The 23821-nt window shown below is 40.0% G+C and overlaps 3 protein-coding genes across 6 annotated transcripts in view; all 3 read right to left on the bottom strand.

The window, feature by feature from the left end:
• Positions 1-8932, bottom strand: part of TRPV3 (transient receptor potential cation channel subfamily V member 3) — a 35843-nt gene extending 26911 nt beyond the window's left edge. Inside the window, exons 1-3 of the mRNA XM_040532793.1 lie at positions 8405-8932; positions 7758-8019; positions 2144-2293 (exon numbers count right to left, since the gene is read on the bottom strand). The gene's annotated coding sequence lies outside the window, so the exon portion shown is untranslated. The remainder of the gene's footprint in view (positions 1-2143; positions 2294-7757; positions 8020-8404) is intronic.
• A 45-nt stretch (positions 8933-8977) lies between these two features.
• Positions 8978-23821, bottom strand: part of LOC121057949 (transient receptor potential cation channel subfamily V member 1-like) — a 16938-nt gene continuing 2094 nt past the window's right edge. Inside the window, exons 3-18 of one of the 2 annotated variants that reach the window (XM_040532769.1) lie at positions 20266-20459; positions 18186-18501; positions 17479-17645; positions 16976-17128; positions 16444-16584; positions 15633-15931; positions 14798-14974; positions 14408-14572; positions 14029-14124; positions 13334-13404; positions 12442-12607; positions 11648-11714; positions 10937-11253; positions 10226-10353; positions 9901-10016; positions 8978-9359 (exon numbers count right to left, since the gene is read on the bottom strand). In XM_040532769.1, coding sequence (XP_040388703.1) covers positions 9193-9359; positions 9901-10016; positions 10226-10353; positions 10937-11253; positions 11648-11714; positions 12442-12607; positions 13334-13404; positions 14029-14124; positions 14408-14572; positions 14798-14974; positions 15633-15931; positions 16444-16584; positions 16976-17128; positions 17479-17645; positions 18186-18487 — 2532 coding nt within the window. In that variant the 5' untranslated portion in view covers positions 18488-18501; positions 20266-20459 and the 3' untranslated portion in view covers positions 8978-9192. Of the gene's footprint in view, positions 9360-9900; positions 10017-10225; positions 10421-10936; positions 11254-11647; positions 11715-12441; positions 12608-13333; positions 13405-14028; positions 14125-14407; positions 14573-14797; positions 14975-15632; positions 15932-16443; positions 16585-16975; positions 17129-17478; positions 17646-18185; positions 18502-20265; positions 20880-23821 lie in introns of those variants that run through there. The other variant, XR_005814033.1, reaches the window with a different exon arrangement.
• Positions 22768-23821, bottom strand: part of SHPK (sedoheptulokinase) — a 16299-nt gene continuing 15245 nt past the window's right edge. For all 3 annotated transcript variants that reach the window (XM_040532797.1, XM_040532796.1, XM_040532798.1), the window contains one exon: positions 22768-23185. In XM_040532797.1, coding sequence (XP_040388731.1) covers positions 22791-23185 — 395 coding nt within the window. In that variant the 3' untranslated portion in view covers positions 22768-22790. The remainder of the gene's footprint in view (positions 23186-23821) is intronic.

The following is a 23821-nucleotide window of genomic DNA, read 5'->3' as shown; positions in this document are numbered from 1 at the left end:
GGAAAATCACAAGTGTGGCCACGGTGCTACTCTAACAGAGCTCAGAAAGGCTGCTTTGCTGCTCACTGTGTTTTAAGGTAGTGTAAATGCTGCAGTTGTTCCAGGGGAAGTGATGCTGTAACAAGGCAGAGATCTGATCTCAGTGGCTTGCTTGCTAATATTGAACTCCTGATTTGGGGAGCCAGATTTTTTTAGTACTTATTCATTCCCCAGCCTTAATAGGATTCACGCTATTGATTTCTCTTCAGTCAGCTATGATAAGGAGTCAGTTGTCTCTCTTGCAACATCTTTTTTATATCACCAGTAAAAAGATATGTCGTCCCATCTCAAATTGACAGATTGACCTTGATCCTTAGCACCTTCCTTCAGTTTTACACAAACTTTATAAGAGAAAAATAATAAAACAGCTATTGCTTAATAGATCAGTGTTACTGTCCCTCATTTTCCCCTACAAAAGAATGGAATCACATAGAATTCTATGTGAATTCAAAGAGATGTTTTTTGCATTTTAAAGGCTGCTTTTTCTCTTCTCACAATACAAGTATCATCTCAGATGGAAAACCTCCCCTATATTTGCATGCCAGCATTTCCCCATTTTAAAGATAAATTCAGTCAGTTCTGTAAATGCTTTAGTCTTTTTTTTAAAAAAATTAAGAATTATACATGATTTTTCACCTTGAAAAATCATACCTTGATTTACAGATGTTGTTAAAGGTTTCTGTTCCTCACTTTTTTTTTTAAACTATTCTTACTCTGAGGAGTTGAGAATAAAGGACTATGAGGAACATCAGAAGTCTGTACTGACTTTGTACAGTGCTAACACTTTTGGACACATATTTTGCTTTATAAAAGCAACTAGTAATAAACATTTTCAGATTCATAGACTTCAGCTTGAAGAATTAAAATAGTATACTCCTGACTGCTCTTCAAGAACATAGCTTCAGTAATATTTTCATAAAATGTTCTCCCGTTCCTCCACTCAAAGTTGAGCTTGTTCCAGGATCATATCTGTGTGCTGCTTCACACACGTATGAAGAGCTTTGCCTACTGCTTCAAACAACTGAATAGCATTTGCAAATATTTAAGTAGCATGCTTACAAACCATGAGATAAGAGATTGTTTTGTGCAGCTGAGCAACAGAGAAATAAATTAGCCTGTAAGTGTTTGACCATCATCTAACAGGAAACAGCCTGGGGGAAGAATCCTTCCAGAAAAATACTGGGATATCGCCTGCCAGTTGGTACAGTCCAGACTGCAGGGGCAAGTCAGCCTCTTCAGCAATATCATTATGTTCATTTGCATAACGTTCAGGCCTGGATATTTTATTCCTCAGAGATTCCTGCCATAAAAGAGCAATCCCATTCCCAAATTGATAGAGAAGTTACTGTAGGCTCCATCACAAGTATACTCCCTGCAACTATGTCTCTGTGCATCTTATTTTTCCTTCAGGCAAACACGAGAGATGAGCCTGATGCACTGAAAGAACAGCATTATTGTTGGGACTGCCAGAATCACCGAACAGTCAGACACCCCATTTATTTCCTATTTCCCCAAACTACTTTTTATGGACCCAATTCAAGCAGCTTTCTCTAGCTGCAGTTCTGATACCCCTAGACATTCCTCAGCCAGTCTGAGTAGATCCTAGCACAGCAGTGCCCTGAACCATGGCTACAGCTCACAGGGGCTACTCTAATATAGAAAAAGTAGGAGAAGGAAAAAAAAAAAAAAAAAAGCAGATCCCATATCTCAGCTGCTACCCATTCCCTCATGGAAAGGAAAAGGAGGAATACCTTCCTTCCTCCCGCTCCTTATATTCTTTTACCACCTGCTAATGTGGTCACTTCCAGCTGAATCTCTCTAATTCCCCCAGCTGTGGCCCATTCTCTATATAGGCACGAGCTCAGTCCTAAATGAGTCGAAATCAGTGTAGTAAAAATCCACGTCATATGAGTAGCATTGGAATTTGACTTCAGGTCACGTTTATCCCCTCTCCTGGCAAAGTTACAGGGGACTACGTAAGCACAAGATAATAATAAGTGATAGGATGAATGACTTTTTCTTGCTCGTTTTCCTGTATCTGTGCTACTGGTAGCATCCCCTGCCACTCCCAAGGCACATAGTAACAGCGCAGACCTACAAAGACCTTTGTCAGTCGTCAGTCCATCGATGAGTGCTGTGCTGGGCACTTCTTGTGTCTGTCTTGTGTGCACGTGCTGTCTTCTGGTGCTGTAGGTCACAGGCTATGCAGGGTCAGTGGTGGAGGCTCGCTTGGGTATGAAACCTTCTGAGGTTTCTATTTGAGGAAAGAAATAAAAACAGTTTTAAGACCATAAAACAGGCAATTTTCCCTTCCACTGATTCTGACTTAGGGGTCACCCAGAAAGGCACCACATCTCCTACAGGAACCAACGCGTAACACCTCATTGCAAGCTTTCAAAGCACAAACTTGGCTGTTCTGAGCCTCACAGTCCCAACTAGGTCAGGGTTGTTCTACAGCTATTTCAGAGCGAGTCTGTACCCTTAGTAAATCTTCAGTTGTGGTGCATAGTTTCTGGTAACGCTTAGCAGCGCAGGGGAATTAAGCAATATGAAAATGCCTCAAGGAATACACCGTGAACAAAGCGTGCCACACCTATACGCTACATTTTTTTTGCTCACATCTGTTCGGCTGTTGTTTGACTTATTAGCCTTTCCAGGCTAATCATCAAAACTGGTCAGGAACCTTAATGTTATAATAATTTCACATTGAACTAGTAGTTTGGTCATTTGATGGTTCAGTCAAAGGAGCATCAAATCTCCTTCTTTAAAAGAAAAAAAAAATCATCAGTCTCATCCATCTGCATCTGTGGAATAGTTCTTTCCCCTTCAAAGATCTAGTTAGAGATTGAGAAAAAAAATGAGGGAAACAAAAATTCACCCACTCGCAGGTTATATACTGAGATCTAAACTTCACTTCAACTGTAGCAGCCTATCAGATGCTCATTAACAAAATAAAGTCCCTGCAGGTCCCTTCCACTTGCTGTCAAGCTCTTTCTGGGAAATAAGTGAAGCAGAATTCAAGGCGAACATTGACAAGTTGAAATAAATCCTCTGATACTTTGTTTCCCCAAAATGAGAGAGCTAAATCTGTAGGTCCCATGTTGCCATGGTCAGCATGACACCGGATGTATTTGCATACATGGCCTGAAGTTTGAATCTTCCAGTGTTTTCAAAGGGAGTTCTTTGAGAAGATACACATCGTATGTGCCCCATGGACAGATCACCTTGTTCAGGATACATTTTCTCTGTCCTAATTTCAAACGATTATTCTCATTAAAACCTCTTTCATTATGCAGATCATGTCCTCTCTTTGTCAATGCTTCTATTTTCTGTCATTCAGTCCTTAGCTAAGATATAGCTAACTGCTTCCATTTATCATTGCAAATCAGTCTCTTGAGAACCCTCTGCCCATTTCCAGCCCTAATCGTCACTGTTCTGTATCTTGCTGGTAATGAGGGACATTGCCTTTACTGTGTCCTGCTCTATACCAACTGAACACTCTTGGCTTTCCCCCTCTAAAGGAAACTGAGGACATGATCCCTTTTCTCTGAGTGGTTCATTATTCACATTCTCCTTTGGAATAAGAGGAATTGTCTAGGTTACACCTATTATATCAGCTTGGAAATAAATGGCTTCCATTTGATGACTTGGCTTAAAACTGCTCTTTCTGGCTGAGTGAGTAGGACACTTCCTTTCAGTTCCTGTAACTGGGAGTTGCTCTCCCTGTCTGCTCCACCGTCAGCTGACATGGCAATTCCAAGCGACATAACCTTTCATAGCAACATTTAGGGTGACTAAAACCTTCAGGGAGGTTGATTACAACAACAACAGAGAAGTACAATTCTGGACGATGACGGAATTTGAAAACCTCAGTGATTCTGTAAACGTTTATGTCTCCATACCCACTCATTGCCTGCATACTGAAACAGGAAGCGTTACTAATAGTGATGCAGCTCAGCCAGTTTCACAAACACACCAGAAAGGCAGAAGTCTCACAAGATCATTTGATTTCCTCTCCTTCCCGGAGAAATAACTATTTCTCTCCATCATCTATTTTGAAGTGTTTTGTACAGTTTAACATCTGATGTAGGAGAAATTCAGTCCATATTTTCTCTGTGGAAACTATTCCAGAGTCAGAAGTAACCCCAGTCTGCATGATGTGGGTGATGGGAAGCACTTCAGAGCCCTGTAACCACATCAGAAGACTCAGAATCTCTATGCTGCATCTGGCAATGTCAATTAAGACATCTTCTTTCCAGGCCCCAGTAAATCCATGCCTATTGCCTAATGGAGCAAGAAAGATTCATAAGAAGTACCTTCGTTACAAGAAGATTCTCTCTAATGCACCAAAAGATACAAGCTGATATTAAATATCCAAACACACTGGCCACAGGGGTTGTTCCAAACATCACCTTATCTGGGATTTTTAATGTACATAGATTCTTTTGAATTTGGCAGATTTACCACAACAGTGTTTTTTGTTTGTTTTTGTTTTTTTCTTTTTTTCCTAAAACATATCAAATTCCTACTGACAGTGTTCTGAAAACTTCCAGCATCAGAACCTGAGTCCACTGGCTTTATCCCATAAGGTTATGGGTTTGGCAGGACACCCTGTGTTTTGCAGCAGTACAGCAGTTGTTGGGCAAACACCTTGGGGATTTTTGAGTACCAGGGACTCCAGCAAAGATGCCTGATTGAGTAACGTGTTAGCGTGACACAGATGTTTGCCATGGAAGAGCAATGGGATTACCTGGCATTTGGCAAAGATAAAAATGATTCTGCATAATGAATCTGATTAGGGGCAGCAAAGCAGGACAAAGTGGTGTCAGAGGGAGAGCAGCATTCCTGGGGCAAGGCAGCTATGGGGTACTCCAGAGGTATTGGGAAGCATCCCTGCACATAGCTAGGGGGCCCTCTTGTGGGCTGTGGAGTTTTCCATGGACTTTACCAAAAAACTGCCTATATGCTGCCTGAGAAGGGATTAACATTAGTGTTTAATTAAGACAAGGGCTATTCAGGCTCCAATGCCAGCTGTTGCAAGAGGACACAGTAAGCACACTCTTAATACAGGCTGTATGGCTTCATGTTTTTCAGGTAGGATATATATTTTTCTCAACTAATTCAGAAATTACTGGAGCTTGAAAGATGCAGCAGCTTACATGACTTACTAGGCACAAGTCGTAGGTATAGCAGTGCTGTAACACACTGAGACCACAGTTTGGCTTTTACACATTCAACAGCCTGTGTTCAATTCAACTCACCTTAGTCCAACTCACCTCTTTTTGCTATCTCTTATCACACACACACATTTATGCTCATTACTAATTACAGTCACCCACAGACAGGAGATGTGAGCACATGAGCACCCTTCATTTCCTTTGCTTTTGAGCCAGTGTGGTTATTGGGAGCTGGCGGATATATACAGTTGTTGAACCTGGTCATCTTCTATTAAGCACTTACTGTGGACACAAATTAATGTGACTAATAACTGAGAGGACAGATTTTTACCACCCGCAAACCTCAAGGAATAGCATGGGAATAGAAGCCACGTGCTGCTTCTAACCATGTTGAGTGTGGAATAATTATTCAAACTTCAGACTGAAAAAATCCCCAAGTACTCAATACACAGATTCTGTAGGACCATGGCAAAATATGGCTGCCAAGTTAAGCAGAACGTCCACAAAACAAACCCCGCCCCCCCCCCCCCAAAAAATAGCTTAATTTATTGCGAAGCCGCACTCCTCCTCAGACAGTGGAGGTGTCTAGTAGTAGAAATAACAGCTTGCCGATTCTAGCAAAGCCATTCTTAAAGCACAAATACTTCCTGACAAGCCACGTCTCTTCCCTTGGGGTTAGTCGCAACCCTCCACCATGAGAGTAAGTCTGTGTGTTCTCTGTTCAGAACCAGCATGTCCCCTGTAGGCATCCTACTCAGTCTGCCTTAGCAGGGACACACCTTGATTTACAAAACAGTTCTATGCACGTAGGTGCAATGAAGATGAAGGAAGTAAATTGTGGCAAACAGAGCCGTGGCCAAGTGAGTCTAAATAAACGTGTGTGACACCAGGTTGGAGTGCCAAGCTATACTGGCCCAGCTCTGGGAAACAAATTTCTGTCCGTGGAAAAAAAATGAGTGATGATATAGACAGAAATTCTGACAGGTTGGTAATAACTTACTTTAGGAAAGTGGGATTTTTTTTTCCTCCCAAAGAAGGCTAAGGGATTTATAAAAAATACAACCAAAAAGCCACCAGCACCACCCTATCCCACAAATACAGGCCATTTACGTTTTCAACCACAGCATTATACTGATATATATTTTAACTCCAAATTTCAGCATTTAATTTTTTTTTCATAAAAAGTCCCTTGTGCTCTGGGTAATCCTGTTGGAACAGAAAAGGATAGGAAGGCAGAGATCAACATTCTGTTCAGGTTATACACCGCAGCTGATCAATCCTCCTGGACAGGCCCTTCATGTAAATGAAGGCAGAATTTAACCAGTAAGATTAGGTCTCTATACAAGCAGATAATTACGAGAAATGGATCCCTCACAGGGAATTATGAAACTTCAGGAATGCTTTCCAGATAGATAACATTCCCCACATGCATTTGTGCATAAATTTGCGCTGGCACATAAAGGCTTGGAGGCAATGAACCTATGTTTTTCTGGTTGGCCCCTTTCTACATTTATTATTAACAGTTGGAGTTTAGCTGCCTCAACCTGTCTTGTTTACTTAGCTGTACTTGTTTTATATACAGATTGCCTCTTGCTATGTTCAGTGCGGAGCATAATCAAGTCTTGCGTAGAACCTACAGAGAGTCCTGCCAAGTGCTTAGAGATACACCTTTATAACGGTATACCATTCAACATCCCAACTTTGAACATCTTTTGTGGTCTCCCTGTCCTCGAGAGACAAAGCTTGTTGGCTTTAAATTCTGATTTTTGTGAAACAATTATTTCAAATCCTTTAGCAAGTTTTTATGTGTATGCCCTGCAAAACTCTATCAAAAAAGTGACATTTGTCCTAAATGACTTAGTTAACAAAAGAATCAAGTATTATGAGTCCTCTAGATGGTGCTACCATTTCAAATAAGCTAAATGCTTTAAGATTTGTTGAACTCTATTGCTTTAGTACCCTGTCAAAAAGCAGCACTGTCAGAAATCCTGACCCTGGTAAAAGAAAACTCCAAACAACCCAGAATCCACCTAACAGTGTTAGCAGTGGAGGGCAGTCTGTATGTAAATACATTAATTGCTTCTCTTAAAAAATAGTGAATGTTTCAGTATCTTAGTAAAAGCAGAAAAAAAAAAGATATTTTGAAAATTATCTTTCAAAGGCTGACTCACTTTTCTACATCTTTGATTTCAAGTTTCCCAATGATTTGCTACTGACCCATCTATCGTACCACTTTTCAACCACAATGACTCATGAATGTTATCTGACCGCAAACTTTGGATGCGTCAGAGGCCAAGCATGACGGGCTCTCCCTGACAAAAGGCTGTGTGCACTCTGGCTGAATTTCACAGAAGTGCTTTAGCACAACTGTACTTTGAATGCAGCCAGAGAAACAGTGCACATGCTCAAACTGGAACCCGTGCTTAAAAACCTTGTTGACTTAAGGATATTTGTACACGCATAATCTACTTGGACATTAAAAGCTGTTAGGTCTATGTGTTTTAGTGATACATAACAAGTAAAGAAGGTAAAACAATTTACCTTTTCTTGCCCAACAGGATTGCACAGGTCCATCACTGGATTATTGGGCCAGTTGTCTAAGACAAATTTTCTTATCTTTACTTTCTGTCCAGTCACTTTTCACGAGGATGCCAAGTCCCTCCTATTCTTTCCTCTCATTCCAGGTTTCTATCTGTAGTTTCAGAAAATTTGCCTATTTTGCCTCTCAGACATTTTTCCTGATTCTCTTTGTAAGTCCAGCCAGATGGATTTGCAGCATCAGATTTCTTTCCTCCTGTTGTTGCTGTTAAAGTCAAGAACAAAAACTATGATTTCAAGATAATTATTGTTATATGCTGTTATACATCTGACCTTCGAAACATATATTCTCTATAACCACTGTCTCTTACTTAATGCAAAGTTAATCTGTTATCTAAATAAATGTCAAATTTGGGATCTTGTGAAGCCTTTGGCCTCAGTAACAATAACTGTGAATTCTGGAGTTTACTCAGACACTGTAAGAGAAACACTTAATTGATTTTGACTATCCAGCCTTTAAAATTTCACAGAGTATATTTATTCTTGTGTTATGAGAAAAGAGTAATATCTTTAGATCATTCATTTTCTACTCTTTCACTGTGTCCCCCCATTTATCTCCTTTACAAGGAACATTCTTCACAACAACATACCTCTGGTCTCTTGGCATTTTTTTACTGCTCTTTTATGAGTCCTTCTCCAGTTTTGTTATAGTATGGCTAGTTAGTTTTCAAGGCTGGGAAGTCACGAAATCGGGGCCTGTAGCTGCTCACAAAAACACTTTTTTAAAAGAGAATCTAAAAGCAGACAAAGTATGAAATCCATTATGTCCAGAGTGTTGAGTGCTAACCATTTTTCTATAGGCCTTTTGTTATTTTTGTATTATCAACAAAATACCCGCCATTATTGGCCACTTGCACCAACCCACAAAACTTAGCAAAGCTCCTGTTAGCTAACAATGAATATGTCAGCTCAGATCTCAGAAACGCATGAGAGCACTTTCAAAGAGCGAAAGAAATGGATGAAGACTGGGAAAAAACCTGCAGCAAAAAAGAGCTCACCATCTTACAGACAGCTCTGAATTGTGGGAAATTCTCAATGCATTTAATTAAAACAAACAAACCAGTAAAAAAAATACAGGAATTATTTCTAACACTTCATGAGACAGCCTAGATGCAAATATCTAGCCAAGTAAATACAAACCAGGTAGTAAATAGCCACTTTCTTGCAGATTCATATTAAAAATAACCATGAAGACATGAGCTTAAACAACAAGTAGTTTATTTAGCATACTTAATGAATCCTTGCACACAGTCATTTCCTTAGTCCTTTGATCTGTTTCAATAAATCTCTGTTCTTATGAAGGAAGTGCTCTAATTGCCCTGCTTTGTGAGGACCAGCACAGGCAACCAGAATTAACCTTCTGAAAAACAAAATAAGATTAGACTGACTTTGGAAGAGATTCCTTCAATGTCTCAGAATCCTCCGGCTCATAATACGGCTCCAAAATGGGTTTTAACTTGATTTCTTCTGGTAGTTTTTGTGTCTCTTCTCTCCTGCTCCCATCTCTTAAAAGCGGAACCAAAGTTTTCCAGTTTTTTCCTGAAACTAAAAAGGAAAGGAATGGTTATTTTTTTCTCCTCCATAGAAACAAAAGAAACACATGCAAGCAGTTTTTATAGAAAACTGATGAAAGGAGGAAGAAAGGGCCTTGTGTTGTGTCCTCCCACCCCCACTGTTCCAAGAGTTTTTCATATTTCATCTGGCAAGCACAGCAGAGACTGTCTTAGGGTTAAACACTCAGCTGGATTCCCCCAAGCTATAGGAAGCTTTATTTGTGGCCTCCAAAGTAGCTTGTTGGCTGTCTTTCTACCATCATACACTGTCCCAAGTCCTCAGAATTTGCACATATTATCCGCCTTATAAAAATCTAAAATCAGAATGATGAATCCATGAGACTTTTATTCCAGCCAGTAAAACCACCATGTGAATAATGAACCTATTTAGTCCTTTACACTTCATGTTGACTGAAAAAAAAAAAAAAAACACATTAACTTATCTACTATCCTTAAGTGTATAAATTGACTGTCCTCTAACAATCAATCTGTACTGCTTTTGTCACTAGAATCTAGGTCCCTGTAACACTCACCTCTGCCAGGCTTAATAGAGTAACTGGGATTTCTTTTGAGGTCTCCAGAGTATCCAGGATCTTCGTTGATTATGCCCAGATTAGTATTCCACGTGGACCAGTTCACTTCATCAACCCTGGGGAGAGAACAACAAAAACAATAACTATTCTAAACATTAACAGACAACTCCAGGATTAGTTTGTATCACATATTGAGACGGTGCTAGTACACTGCTTGTCAGAGGACTGCTCCAGAGGGAACGTTCTGCTTCCCAGTACCCATTATCAGATACCTTCATCTTGTTTGTCTATAAAAGATTGATCATTTGACATACAAGCAGGTTACCTAAAGCACCATCTGTAATCATCTTGGCCATCAGGCGTGACCCCCACCAAGACTTGCTTTCCAGACCGGAACGAGCGCCTCACACAGTTCAAGTAGCTGTTTTCAATATCCAAGATTGTGATGGCTCTCTAACAGGTAAAAGAAAGCAGACCACTGAGAAGCTGCTGTTTCAGTCATGCAAATCCTGAATTCTGCCTTTATAAAAAAACAAAAAACAATCACTTATCATTTTCATCATCTTAAAGAAGGCATTGCACCCATCTCTGAAATATCACCTCTGTTAACACGGGATTTAAAGTGCTGAATTACTGCCCTGTGGTTGGTACTATGAAGTTCCCTTTCTTACCCCCAAACAAAAGCAGATATGCCTTTGTCTGAGATTCTGGAAAAAAATGTTTTATTGTCCCTTGCATAATCTCTGTCTTCATACGCTGATCAGGATTTTCCATCATAAAAGCCCAAATAATTCTGTCTAATTACAGAAGTACTTTTCTTAAATTCCGAACATGTGTGCAACTCTGGGAACATCTGCTCAGACAAAACATCAAATATACATGGAAAAGGAACCGATATACTTTTTGAGGGGGGAACTGTTTGGGGGAATCAGAAAGAAGCAGTGGCCTATTATGTAGAAACATGTCAGCTTCTACAGATTCTCTCTTATGATTCCCCACACCCTCCTTCTCGGATAACCTCATAGAACCAATATACCTGAAGTTTCCAGATGCTCTTGCTCTCCTGTGCAATTTTGCTCACAGTTTCTCCCATGAGTGCGATAAGCATGTTGAGCAGAAGGATGTACGTAAGGATGACATAGAGAACCAAAAGGATGACAAACACAGACTTGAACCTGTAGTTCTCTGTGAACTCCAGGTCTCCCATCCCAATAGTGAACTTGAAAAGCTCCAAGCAGGTGTAATATAGACTATTATAGGATGTGCGGCCTCGTTTCGTATGGCAACATCGGGTATATTCAGAGGTATTGGCGTCCTGCCCCTCATTGTCATCTTCAATTAAAGTCACCACAGCTATTACAAAAGAAGAATACCATACAAGATGAAAATATAATTTGAAATCTTAATTCTCCTGCAAGCAATGAAAATAAGCATAAAGGTATCAGATATGACACACTATCTTCATGACACCTTGTCCCCAATGAAACCGCTCTATAAAATATTCCCCATTACTGACACCATTTCAGATGCGTTGTCTCAGTTTTGTCTACACAGAACAGGCTGACTTTTTCCATTCAGTTTTCCTAAGCAGTTTGAGATCCAAGTTACTACACATAATTGTTAGTCTGAAGAGATTTTTGTAATAAGGTTGATTTTAATTTCTAATTGAAAATAAATATTCTAAGCCACTTGAAACATATAATTTTCTGAGATTGAAGATAAAAAATAACCTCAAGTATTATATTACCTGTGGAAAATCCCAAGAGGAATACTAGATAGACAAACATGAAGCGACATAAATCTCTAAGGATCATCTGTAATGCAGAAATACAAAATTTATATATTGTAAAAACTCAAATATAAACTGAAACAAAAATTAGTAGAAAATACTCCTTCAGCTCAAGAAGACACTTGCTGTGAACTGGCTGCTCATGCATTAAACAGTTATTTATCCCACTGAGATAATCAATGTTAATAAGAAAACATTTTTCTGTCATTCAAGCAACAGTTTACACACATATGAAAGACATATGCATGACAAATAGTTTCATCTTCGTGAGTACAGACCACATTAAAACAATTGCCTCTTTCTTCTCCTCTTGGGCTAGCTGGCTACGTCATACATAGAGGTTTATTAGCCAGCTACTGCCTCTCAGCTAATTGCTGTTTGGTAAGATTTAAACTATTCCTAAGGAAACTTCCAGCTGGTAGAAAGCTGTGCCACTTCATACCACATGAGTCTGCACTATTCTCACAGTCTACTTAAATCCACATCTATCCAACTGTTATTTTGAAGTATAATAATAAAAATAGAATGCATCAAGACTGCTATAAAACACATGGATGAGGAGCAGGTGTTTTTTCTATGTGACTTAAAATGTGCATCTCTTTGCTCAGAAAATAAAGGCTGATTATAATAGACTGATACAGGCCTTCCCGTGGAAGGCAAACATGGAAACGTGGTGACTTCTCTCCTGGAAATGGGGCTGTTGGCAGCAGTTTCTGATCCGAGCTCTCTGGCCTCACCACCCACTGACTGACCTTTGCAATCATGACAGAGTAAATGCCCATCTGCTGGAAGCCACGGGTGTAGTACAGCATGTTAGCCCAGCCCAGCGCCAAGGAGAAGACCATGGAAGCCACATACAGTTCCTGGCCACAGAAGTACAGCACCACAGAGCTCAGGAGGAGCAAAGAGTGAACAAAGCTGAAAGACAAGCAAGGAATAGGAGGATGTCTGCACATCCAGTGCATACACTGTATTGCAAGTCCACCTTGGAGATCTATTTCTAACTCTGCTGCAGGACACATTCACCACACTTCTAAACACTTCATTTGCTTTACCTCCAAAGGAGGTTAGTGATACAGGTACACTTGTTCAACTGCTATTTTGTAAGGACCTATGAAATTATAGCAAAGTATCTTTAAAGGTCTAGAGAGAAAAACATACGAGGAGCAGCTGAAGTCACTTGGTTCATTCAACCTTGAGAAGAGGAGAACTAGGGGAGACCTCACGGTGGCCTACTGCTTCCTCACAAGTGGGAGTGGAGGGGAAGGCTCTGATCTCTGCTCTCTGGTGACCAGCAGTAGGACCTAAGGGAATAGCATGAAGATGCAACAGGGGAGATTCAGGCTGGATATTGTGAAAAGGTTCTTCATGTTTGGGCACTGGAACAGGCTCTCCAAGGAAGTGGTCACAGCACCAAGCCTGCTGGAGTTCAAGAAGCACTTGGACAACACTCTCAGACATATGGTCTGATTTCTGGGTGGTCCTATAGTGGAGCTAGGAGTTGGACTCTGTGATCCTTGTGGGTCCTTTCCAACTTGGGATATTCTATAACTCTATACTTATCAGGATTGGTTTAAGCCAAGCATGCAGATCTCACACACTCATGTGTTTCATGCCGGAATACAATCAGACACTGGCACTTACAAAAGAACCTCACTGTAGCTGTCAACTATCAGCGTCTTCAATGATGGGCGCCTCTGCACAAAATACTGTATCTGAAAGGGAAAAAAAATGGCATAGCAGGCTGGAGGGCGGATAAAGACCAAGTTTGCATCCAAGGAAGGGAGTAAATATCCCATGGGAATGCATCAACTAAGTGCTGGTATCTATACCAGGGAGCTGGTACTCGTTCAGCATCGCAAAAGAATAGCTCAAACAACACTTGAAAGATCCAGGAAGGACTCTTTTCATAACACTAGATTTCCTTCACATCTAGGGCCTCTCTTGATGACACCAACCTCTTCAAGTCAGTGGTCTGAGGACCTGTGATTCACTAGATACTATCAATTGGCTGCCAAGAGAAAGAAGACTGCCTTTAAGCTAAAACAGAATCTTTAATGTAGGCTTAGCTACTTGCAAAACCCATGCTTAAGGTTTGGCTAGCGTAATTACTCAGATGCCCATTGACTTCTTAAGGACTTCTTTTTTATACAATAGATAAAACTGTACCTCAGCCTGAGGGCTTGTTAGTAACCTAACCAGGCCAAGGAAAAAGCTTTGTAGCTCTCAGCTAAAATATGGATTATCTTGGCAACCAATTTTAATGAATGCAAAAGGCAGGCTTGGTTTTCACCTACACTTACCCAACCAGCAAAAAGGAAAAGTTTCAAAAATCTTACCCCTCTGAAAAAAAAATAGAGTCCTCCCAGTACACTCAAGATCTCTCCAGTCACTCGAAAATATTCTCCAGTGCTGTGACCAAACGTGAAGGGAGGCTGTGTAAGACAGAAGACAGAGATGTTCAGGAGAACTGGAGATAGGAAAGACCTGTCCTTGCCAGCAGCTGAAAGCAACTTCTTTTCTGAGGGAACAGGTTAAGTTTCTGAATGTACTGCACCAAGGGGCAAGGCTTGCCAGGAAAGCAAGCGGGGCCAAAATCTCCCTCCTAACTTCAGGAAAGGCAGAAAACTGACCCTAGGAGCACACACTGAAATGGGAGGCTGATCTGGGATAACACGCGCTGTGTGGTTCCCCTGATGTGTGACAGGAGTAACATACCTTTTCTTTCTTATCCACAGGTCTGTAGTAGGCAGCTGCAGTGAGAATGATGATATGCATGGTATAGACAAAGAAGTTGAAGTAAAATAAGTGTTTGACAAACCGGTCCCACTTGTCTTGCAGCAGCCTGTTGAGGGGTTCCACCAGCAGCATCTCATGACGATTCTGAATGAAAGGATAAAGAGAATCTTGACAGGACCAGTACGCACAGGGCTTTGAAAATAGCAAATGATACTCAACTTCAGCAAACGTTTTCTCTAATACCCTTAAACATAGGAAAGAAGATTGCTGTTTTACAGCAATGACACAAAGATACACTGTGTAGAACATGGAGCTCTTCCCCAGCAGTCCCCAGACTGCAAATAAAATGCCAAGGAGGTGCATACTTACCGGCGTTTCACTGCTGTAGGCAATAATCTCAAGCACTGAATTTTTCTCACATGTGTCTATACAGGACAGGTCATAAAGAGATGAGTGGACAGGCCCATAAGCCCATTCAGTGAACTTCCTAGACAAGTGCCTGCACTCAGGGTCTTTGATCTCTCGTCTGAGGATGTAAGCGAAAATCTAATTGCAAAAGAACAATACAAACAACATTTCAAACAACATTTCAGTGCTAATGGGCTTTTAGTTCCTCAGTATCTCTGTAAGAGAGGATTGCTTTAATTTAGATTAACACAATTTAACTATGCTGAAGTCAATCTGCTGGAGCACTGCAGAGATCAAAGTCTGAAGTAAACAATATTAATTTACTCACTGTATGCTAGTGGATGAAAAATATAAATGTGGAAGGAAGCCCATTTCTTTGCTTTCTACCACTTACAACTTGCCATTATCTGTTTCAACCCACAAGAAAAATACAGAGATGTACATTACACATCTCTTGGCGTACAGTCACACTGAATGGGAACTTTTGGTCAGTCAAAAGTACAAGACCTCTAGTTCAGGTAATAGCAGAAGCCCACTTTCTGTTTCCACCTGGGCTGTCTTGTATACTGCTAGCATGTACATAATGCCAGTTGGGTAGGTGTGCATGTGCACACACACACCCCTCACAGGCTTTAAGTACTATGCGGTTTTGCATGTTAAACTGCAGCATTAACTCCTCTTAACTGAAAAGCCCCAGCAATAAGCAGTGATAAAACCTGTCCTGCATAAATGTTTTGCATGTACTCTGTATAACTTGATGCAGTGATGGGACAGCTGGACACATTTGCTCACCTACCCCTATCTTCCCTGTTTTAGCTGCCAGAGTTAATGGAGTCAGCCCTTTCTTGTTGGTGAGTTCTTCTAGCTTCAGGATTGGATTAATTTTGGCACCAAGGATCAATATGTTGTTATACATCTTGGTAACAAACTTGGTATTATCCTTAGTATTGTCTGCAATCTCCACCAGGGTATGCAGGACCATATTGCCCATGGAGTCCTCAGCGGCAATGTTGGCAGCCTGGTACGGGTTCTCCAGGAGGAATTTCACAATGCAGAGCTGGTTGGTACAGGCAGCCAGGGATAGAGGCAGCTCTCCTATGGATAAGCAATGAGAATGAGTGGTCAGAAACCCCACCGCATTTGCAAGCCTTACTACACATCCAAAAACAGAAAGGAGACCATGTTGTTTTCAACTTTCACCATGAGAAAAAGAGGTGAAGAGGAGAATTTCTCTATCTAAAATAGCATCAATTCTTCTGATAGCTGTTTGAATCACATTTTCTTTGGTTTAACTGCACTACAGAAACATGGCTGCCTAGAAAAGCACCAAAACAAAGACCAGTGGAAGGTTACAACCTTTCAAAGGATATAATGCCCAGAAAACAAATGGATACATACACCAAGCTGACACTGAATACCATCAACTACCAACTGTGTTTCTTTATAATCTCAGCCTTTGGGAGTAAGTGTCTTGACTAAGCGGTGGATTAAACCATTTACGACTTCTGAGCCTCCAGTCTCACATGAACAGGATTATTTAACAGTTTGCACTTGGGATAATTCTAGGATAACTCAATCAATAAAGCCCATGCTATGCTTACTCTTACCGAAATAAAAACCAGGTTTCCCTTTGATTTTCCTGAAGAACTCCCCACAGGCCCTTGCATGAACATCTGCTCCATTCTGGACCAAGAGCTTCACCAGGTACATGTTCCTTCTCTCAATGGCAATGTGGAGTGCAGTCTGGCCTACAGAGACACTCATCAGAGAGAAATCTTAAGCATTTAATACAGACTGAGAGCTTTCAGGCACCACAATTCATTCAGCTCCATGTAAGATGGTAGAATCGAGAGCTCTTTAGACTGAAAAACTCTAGAATTAAACAAAAAAGATGGCACAGACAGCAAATGCAAGTCCCCTAACTTGCTGTTAAATCACTGTCACAAAGAGCAGAATACTGCACCTGTCTAACAAAAGACTGCCCTAGCATGAATGCACTGATTGTTAATCACACACTGGAACTTTCGATGCTGCATCCTCAGGCATAAGACCTCATGCAAAAGACCGTTTGAGAGCCCTGCCTTACCCTATCTTCAGTCTTATCAGCAACGGTATTCACAGTATTCACTGCTCTCTTACCCTTGTAGTAGTTGTCGGTATACTCTGCATTAACAAACTCTTTCAGAGTTCCAGTTTTCTTTGCAATATCCAGCAGCAAGGGAATGGTATCATTTTTCCCATCATGTAGATTCAGCATGGCTTTAAGTAAGCAGGTTTTCCCAGTTTCTGGTTCTGTAACAAACAAGATTATAGCTACATAGAAGCGACTAGAAACCCACCATCTACTTCCAGACATATAGCAATTAATGAGATTGTTATGAAAACACAAGAAAACCCATTCAGAATTTCACAAACTTCAACTTTTCTGATTCCTCTTATAACTTTACAATCAATGGGCTGCTCAGTCAGTAGGGATATACAGGCTATTAGAGGACCTTGTGCAGCTACTTCACACTTAATAGCAATGTTGTTTTGTGTGTTGTTTTTTTTTGTCCATCTGCCTTCTTCCTCCCCCCCCCCATCTCAGTAGTACTACTGGAAGAAGACAAGGGCAACTTAAGGTATGTGACACTAAGTGTTACCTTTGAATTCATCATCTGTGAGATGCTTCAAGGTCCTATTAAGATAGAGTAGCAGATCATCCAGGTCCCTTGTGTTGCCTTGGGCTACAGCATCAAAGATCCTTCTGCGGTCATAAAATCTGAAAGCTTTTTCAGAGCAGCCTGTGATGGAATCTGTAGATAGGAGCCTAACGAGAGAAAATTTCAGTTTAAGTCACATATTTAGCAGTCTTTTTATGAACTACCAGAAAACTATTTTCCTTTTGCTTGTATGAAATAGCAACCACTGCTGATTAGTATAGATGGGTCTGCAAAATGTACAAAATAATGTCTGCAAGCAATTGTCCTGACAAAGTGTTTACTGCTGAAAAGCTGAAAACAAGACTTAAAAGATGCACTGAAGTATGACAGTCTAACTGCAGGCCTGGGTGCCAGGCAATCCTATGTTATTCTGAGTGATGTCCACTTACTGAGCAGCTTTGAGCATGTGAACTAAGGCTAATCACTAACTTTGGGCAAGACAACCATGGACTAAATTTTCAGAGATGCCAAGAGACAACAGCTATTATCAGTTTCAGATAAAACACTCCTTCCTTTGGGCACTAAAAATAGTGAAACTGAGAAAACAGGTATGCAAATGCAGAGTGAATACATACTGCTCTAAGAAGCACAGACTACAACTGTCATAATACGTCCAGTACAAACCACACCTTACAACACAAACTTACTTGTGAAGTCTCCCTCTCTCCAAATTGGTGTGAAATTTGATGACAGAAGGTGCCATCAGGTGATCCATCTGGTAGAAGGAATCCATGGGAGCCATGTCCTTGTCACTATCCCCCATAACAAACCGCCCACGTCTTGCAAAGATGTTGCTTTTAGGTGGCTGCACCTTGGTGCTGAGCGTACCCTGGAGGCTGTCAGGTGTTTCCAGTGCAGAGTCCTCACCATCCGTGTGTTCATCTGTCACTTCAGATTCCTCCAGGTCAGAACTGCCAAATTTCTTCATCTTCCCAAGAATGGAAGACATGATGAACAGGCAGTCTGTGAGGAACCACAAAAACACCTTAAGTAAGCACTTCAGAGCACCATCTATTTTCTGTTTTGTGCCACAATATAGTCTCAGGATTATATCAGGCCTTTAAGAAAAGCTTGATATCATGGTGCCATAACCTCATTTTAACGATCATGAGCAGAGGGCTTACTGCATACAGGAAAATTATCACTTAATGGCTTTACCAGAGTTACAACAGTGCTAGATGAAAGTTGGGGCATGTGATTTTTGTGAGATTAGTGTCACCTCAGACATGAGACTGGAAAACAGAGAGGAAAAGGTTACCACAGATAAGAGATTACTGTAAGACCACAGGTCTGATCATGTGTGATTTACAACCACAAATAATTTGACACAAGTTAACAAACAGGCCATACTGAAGGTATGAGCAGGGATTTTTTTTTCTGCCTTCTTATCAAACTGCTTTGAACAGCCAAATGTTTGCATTCATATCACTGAATGCAAAGCATTCTGTAACTCCAGCAATGGAGGCAGGAATACTTCATACTGGAACTGCTACATAGCTGACTTTTAGAAGGAGCTGAACAGCTTTAGAAACACATTCCAAAATTCTAGATTGGTTCAGAATCTTACGGCTCTGAACACAGGAGCGTTACAAAACCTTCAAAAAGCCTTCAATTATAAACCAATTACAGTGGTCCATAATCATCTCTGTACAATCAGTTTGAAATCAATGTCATAAATAAGCGTTGAGGTTTTTTCTCTTCGCAAAAATTTTCTGAGGGATTACCTGCAAACCTACATTGTATATTAAAGCTAGATTTTCAGTTCTCTGGGACTAGTTAATATTTACATAAAGGATCACTTACATTTTCATGTGCATGTAGGATGAGAAAAAGTCTTTTCTTACGCATTTGCACTTTCTGTAGTTTTGTATAACACACATGTAAAGAAAACATCAATTTGCAAATTTGCATATTTACGGTAACCGAAAGCAAAATAGCATAGTATAGATGAAATACTAAAGGCTGCAGTTTAACTTGCTGTGTCCTCTGTGCTCACCATTCAAGTTTTTTGTGTACAACCACTCTGAAAGAATAACATAATACCTTATAAACTTAATTGTTCTATAATAAAGAAGTAATCTAAAGAAAAATACTCTCATTTGGAATATGATACTAAAAATATGGAAGAACAATTACTTTAGGGAAAAAGTTACAAAAACAACTTTTATAAAGAAATGGAAAAAATACACTGGGAATACAGCCATGTTTGATTTTCATTTTTGGTCTCATTTAAATCAATGTGGATTGAGCCAAAAATGTCAGGGAGATGGCTATGCAGAATGGAATAATGTATTTTCTACAGAGTAAGTACAATATTAGAATCAGCAGAATGGATTTAATCCTGTCCTCCTGAAAATCTACTCAAACCTCTTTCAGTTATAATTATTATTATTCAATTTATTTCTAATGTCCATTGGTAGCATCTTTGATAATGAGGACAAAACTGCATTTCCTTGTACGTATGAATTTGCACACAAAATAATCTTTAAATTCTATGAAAAGATTCTTAAAATAAATTAAAAAACAATAATAAAATAATATTATCTATCCTGGAAAAACACATAAACCTACCTAACTCTCGGAATCCTATGTACATCAAAGCTTGATTCAATAAATGAGTAAATATTTTTTTTAAGAAGGTCTAACTGAATCACAACTTATAATAAATACTTAAGAGTTTACAAAGAACTAGCAAGCATGCTATTCAAATATACATACAGAACTTACAAATATTGTAAAAAAAATCCTGTCTTCCACAAAATAGTCCAGTCTCAGTTAACAATCTCTGTTCTACAGGAATTTGGTGCCAGAGATTCTTCCTCCTAGGTGCCTGGGCTGCAAAGACCTCAGAGCTTGCTTCTCCACTTCGTCTGGAAAATTGTTCTATGTGTTGCTGACTCTTTAGAATCAAGGGAAATTCACTAGAAGAACAGAAAATAGAGTAATAAAATCATTAAGAACAATTCTGGAATGAGAAGCATCAGTAGCTTCTATTCCCAGGAGCTTAGCAAAGCTCTTTACAAGAATCACAGCAAGTTGTTTTTGTCCCCACCACCACCATCACGCTAATTGCATTTAGTAATGGATCCTCCTCTACAGATTTCCTCTTTGTAGATACACTCAAGCTTTTTAAAAAAAAAAAAAAAGCAATTGTTTCTGTGGGCCACAGTTTCATTTCACTTGACAAAACTTTGTAAAATATGCCACAGCCCTTCTCTGAGATCATTCATCTTTCTGGACACTCTTGGGTGGCTGCTGTAAAGCCCCACGAAGTATTTTAAAGACAAGCTGATTCTGAACAGAGTAGAAGGAGAACCCAACAATAATAGTCTTAAGGACATTTTATCATTCCACATTCCTACTATGCTTTATTTAAATAATATATATGTAACAGAAAGCTTTTAAATATTAATATCATGAGGAAAAAAAGTCTTATCTAATCCAGAACTGATCTAACACAATTAAAATGAAGACCTGTGTTAAATGTATCATTTATGTAGTATCTTTCTAACAAAGACTAGGCTAGAGAGAGAAATTTCCACAAAGCTAAGCCAGCAGACTATAACTATTAGGCTAGGAGAAACCACCAGACCTCTAGCTCCTGAGGTCTGGAGTTAGATATGAAATTATTCAATGAAATTATCTGGTTTATGTTTTGCAAAAGGTAACTATAGGATCATAAGAGATCTTTCTAGTCTTTCCATCTATCGATATATAAAAGAATAATATATTTGCCTATTTAATAGCAAACTAATTATACCACTTAAAACACCTTATGGCATTATACTCAAAAGAAATAAAATGCCTGTTTATTAATGCATAAGTATGGATTACCAATAAGTCAGGTCCTTGGCTGACCCTCCTGGAACTTTGCTGCGCAGAGAATCTGCTTCAACATTACCATTAACTCCTTCACCACTTCCAAGGCACAGCTCAGTAACAAAACCATAAAGCTCAGAGGAGAGTCTCCCGTATTCAGTTTCTAGCTTCTTCCTTGCTGCTTTTGCTGAATGCTCCTTCTTTCTCTTCTCCTGTTCCTGGCATCAGCTCCTCTCAGTCTTCCCATGCTCTTGTGTACACAGTTTGGGAGCTTGCTGTCGCTTTCTGAGCTTTGATGTCTTTCATCAGCCTCCTTGGTATCTGTTTCTTGTGAAGATGTTACTTCCTTCTTACCAGCAGCAATTCCGTTACTTTTTGCTACAGTTGTTGGAGATATCATATTCTGCTTCAGCAGGGACCTCGTTTATAGGTGTGAGCTTGTAAGAATGTGTGAATGCTTATCAAAACACACCAACAGCATTATTCCTTTTCTTGGGCCGGCATCCCATAGCTTTCCATGGTACATAGACTTCACACAACTTCTGTGCTCAAGAGTGTTTAACAACTAAAAACCCTCTCCATTGCTGCAAATGGAAAAGCACCAGCAAGGAAGCATGCTAGAGATCTTTAAGATGTATCCAAGACTACTCTGCAGGTCAAATATATTCTTGCCTTTGCTAAGAGAACCTAAAACCAGGCCACAATTTTACCAGTTTCTGGTAAATACCCTGTGAATGCATTTTCTGCTACGATATAAGCCTTGCCTACCAGGTATTGCAAGTCATTTTACTGTCCTAGTCATTCCTTTGACCTTAGTCCACTCCAACAGACCTGAGTAGTCACAGAAATAACATTCTATGGTTTATTTTGATTGTTTTGTCGACACACAAGCCAAGGCTGGATTCCATTTTTACGGAGACAACACGCAATGCATGAGAACTGGCATTCATTTTGTGAAGAGCCACCAAGATCCTCAAATAAAACTGGTATCTTGGTCTGTTGCCTGTATGTATGTATACCGTGAGAAACCATAAAGACAAGAATTCTCTAGTGAAAGCATCAGACTAAGTTACAAAAGCTGCCCATTTCTCCCAGCCCTCCTAAACATACTTCCTACCAGGAAAATGAGCCTCCCATGAAGTATCATCTTATGCAGAAAGTTAATGGATTTTTCCTTGTCACTCAGTCAAATTTAATGTGATAATTATGTCTCATTTCACAAATGGGAATGACAGAGCAAGGAAATGGAAGACCCTGTGTATGCCCAGGAGCAGAAACAGACATTAAATACAAGCTGTGTTTTCCATTGTAATGAGTAAGATGACACACTGAATACAACTCCAGAAAAAGTGAGGAAGTGAAAGGAAACACTGTACAGCCAATAAAAACAAAAAAAAAGGACAATGCATCTCAGGCCACTCTAAACAATAACTTTATTTTCTGTGGAACATCACCATGGCAGCCCCCACAGCAGCATCGACATCCTTCCCATAAACCACAGGGAATGGAAAAATCCTTTCCACTTCCTGCCTCAGCACCTCATTCCTGGCGAGGGCACTCCCACTCCCCAGAATTCTGCTCACTCCTGTCTCCATCAGATGTTGCACCGGTAACATGGAACAGAGGTTTTGAACGATGCCGCGGCACAGAGCTCTGGTTACATGACCCAAGGAGAGCTCAGAGACAGCAATACTGGTCACTGAAGCCAACTGCTCAGGAACGTGTCTCTCTCCAAATATGGTTGGGTGGATTGAGAGTTTGCTGTCATCTTGGGCCAAAGCTGCTTTGATTATCTTTGCATAGATGGCAGACTCCTGAACCTGAAGTCCTGCAGATGGGAAATACCATGTTACTCAGCTGAAGGGATCTAGTATATCTTACATGTGGAGACTTAAAATAGGCACTGATCCACTTGTTCAGCAAAATACTGGATACATTTTTCCCCTGTATCAAAGGTAATTGTTTTTCCAGGATTACAAGCCCCAGTTCTCCCATCCAACTGTATCTAATATCTGTAATACTAGAAATCTTTTTCTGATCAGAACCAACATCTCTAAAGGTACTAATGACAGACTTCGTATGCAAGCCAGCTACCGAAGCTGAACGCAGAGTTCACTTCAAGAACTCACAGAAAGAATGATTTCAGAACTTATTTCTGCACTGCAAAACCCAGGAGATTTTATATGTGTGTGTGTGTGTGTAAAACACTCAAATTTAATGTGATAATTACTTCTCATTTCACAAATGGGAATGACAGAGCACAGAAATGGAGGACCCTATGTATACCCAGGAGAAAAAATAGACATTAAATACAAGCTGCTTTTTCCTTTGTAATGAGTAAGATGACATATCAAATACAACTCCAGAAAAAGTGAGGAAGTTATATAATAACAAAAACAAACAAACCACCATGAGTGCAAAGTCCATGTTTAAAGCACTTAGAAGACACTATGTGAGTTTTAGC

The sequence above is a fragment of the Cygnus olor genome, chromosome 20 (assembly GCF_009769625.2).
Source record: "Cygnus olor isolate bCygOlo1 chromosome 20, bCygOlo1.pri.v2, whole genome shotgun sequence".
Taxonomy (NCBI): Eukaryota; Metazoa; Chordata; class Aves; order Anseriformes; family Anatidae; genus Cygnus; species Cygnus olor.
The sequence above is the reverse complement of the archived record's forward strand: the minus strand, read 5'-3'. Positions and strand labels throughout refer to the sequence as shown.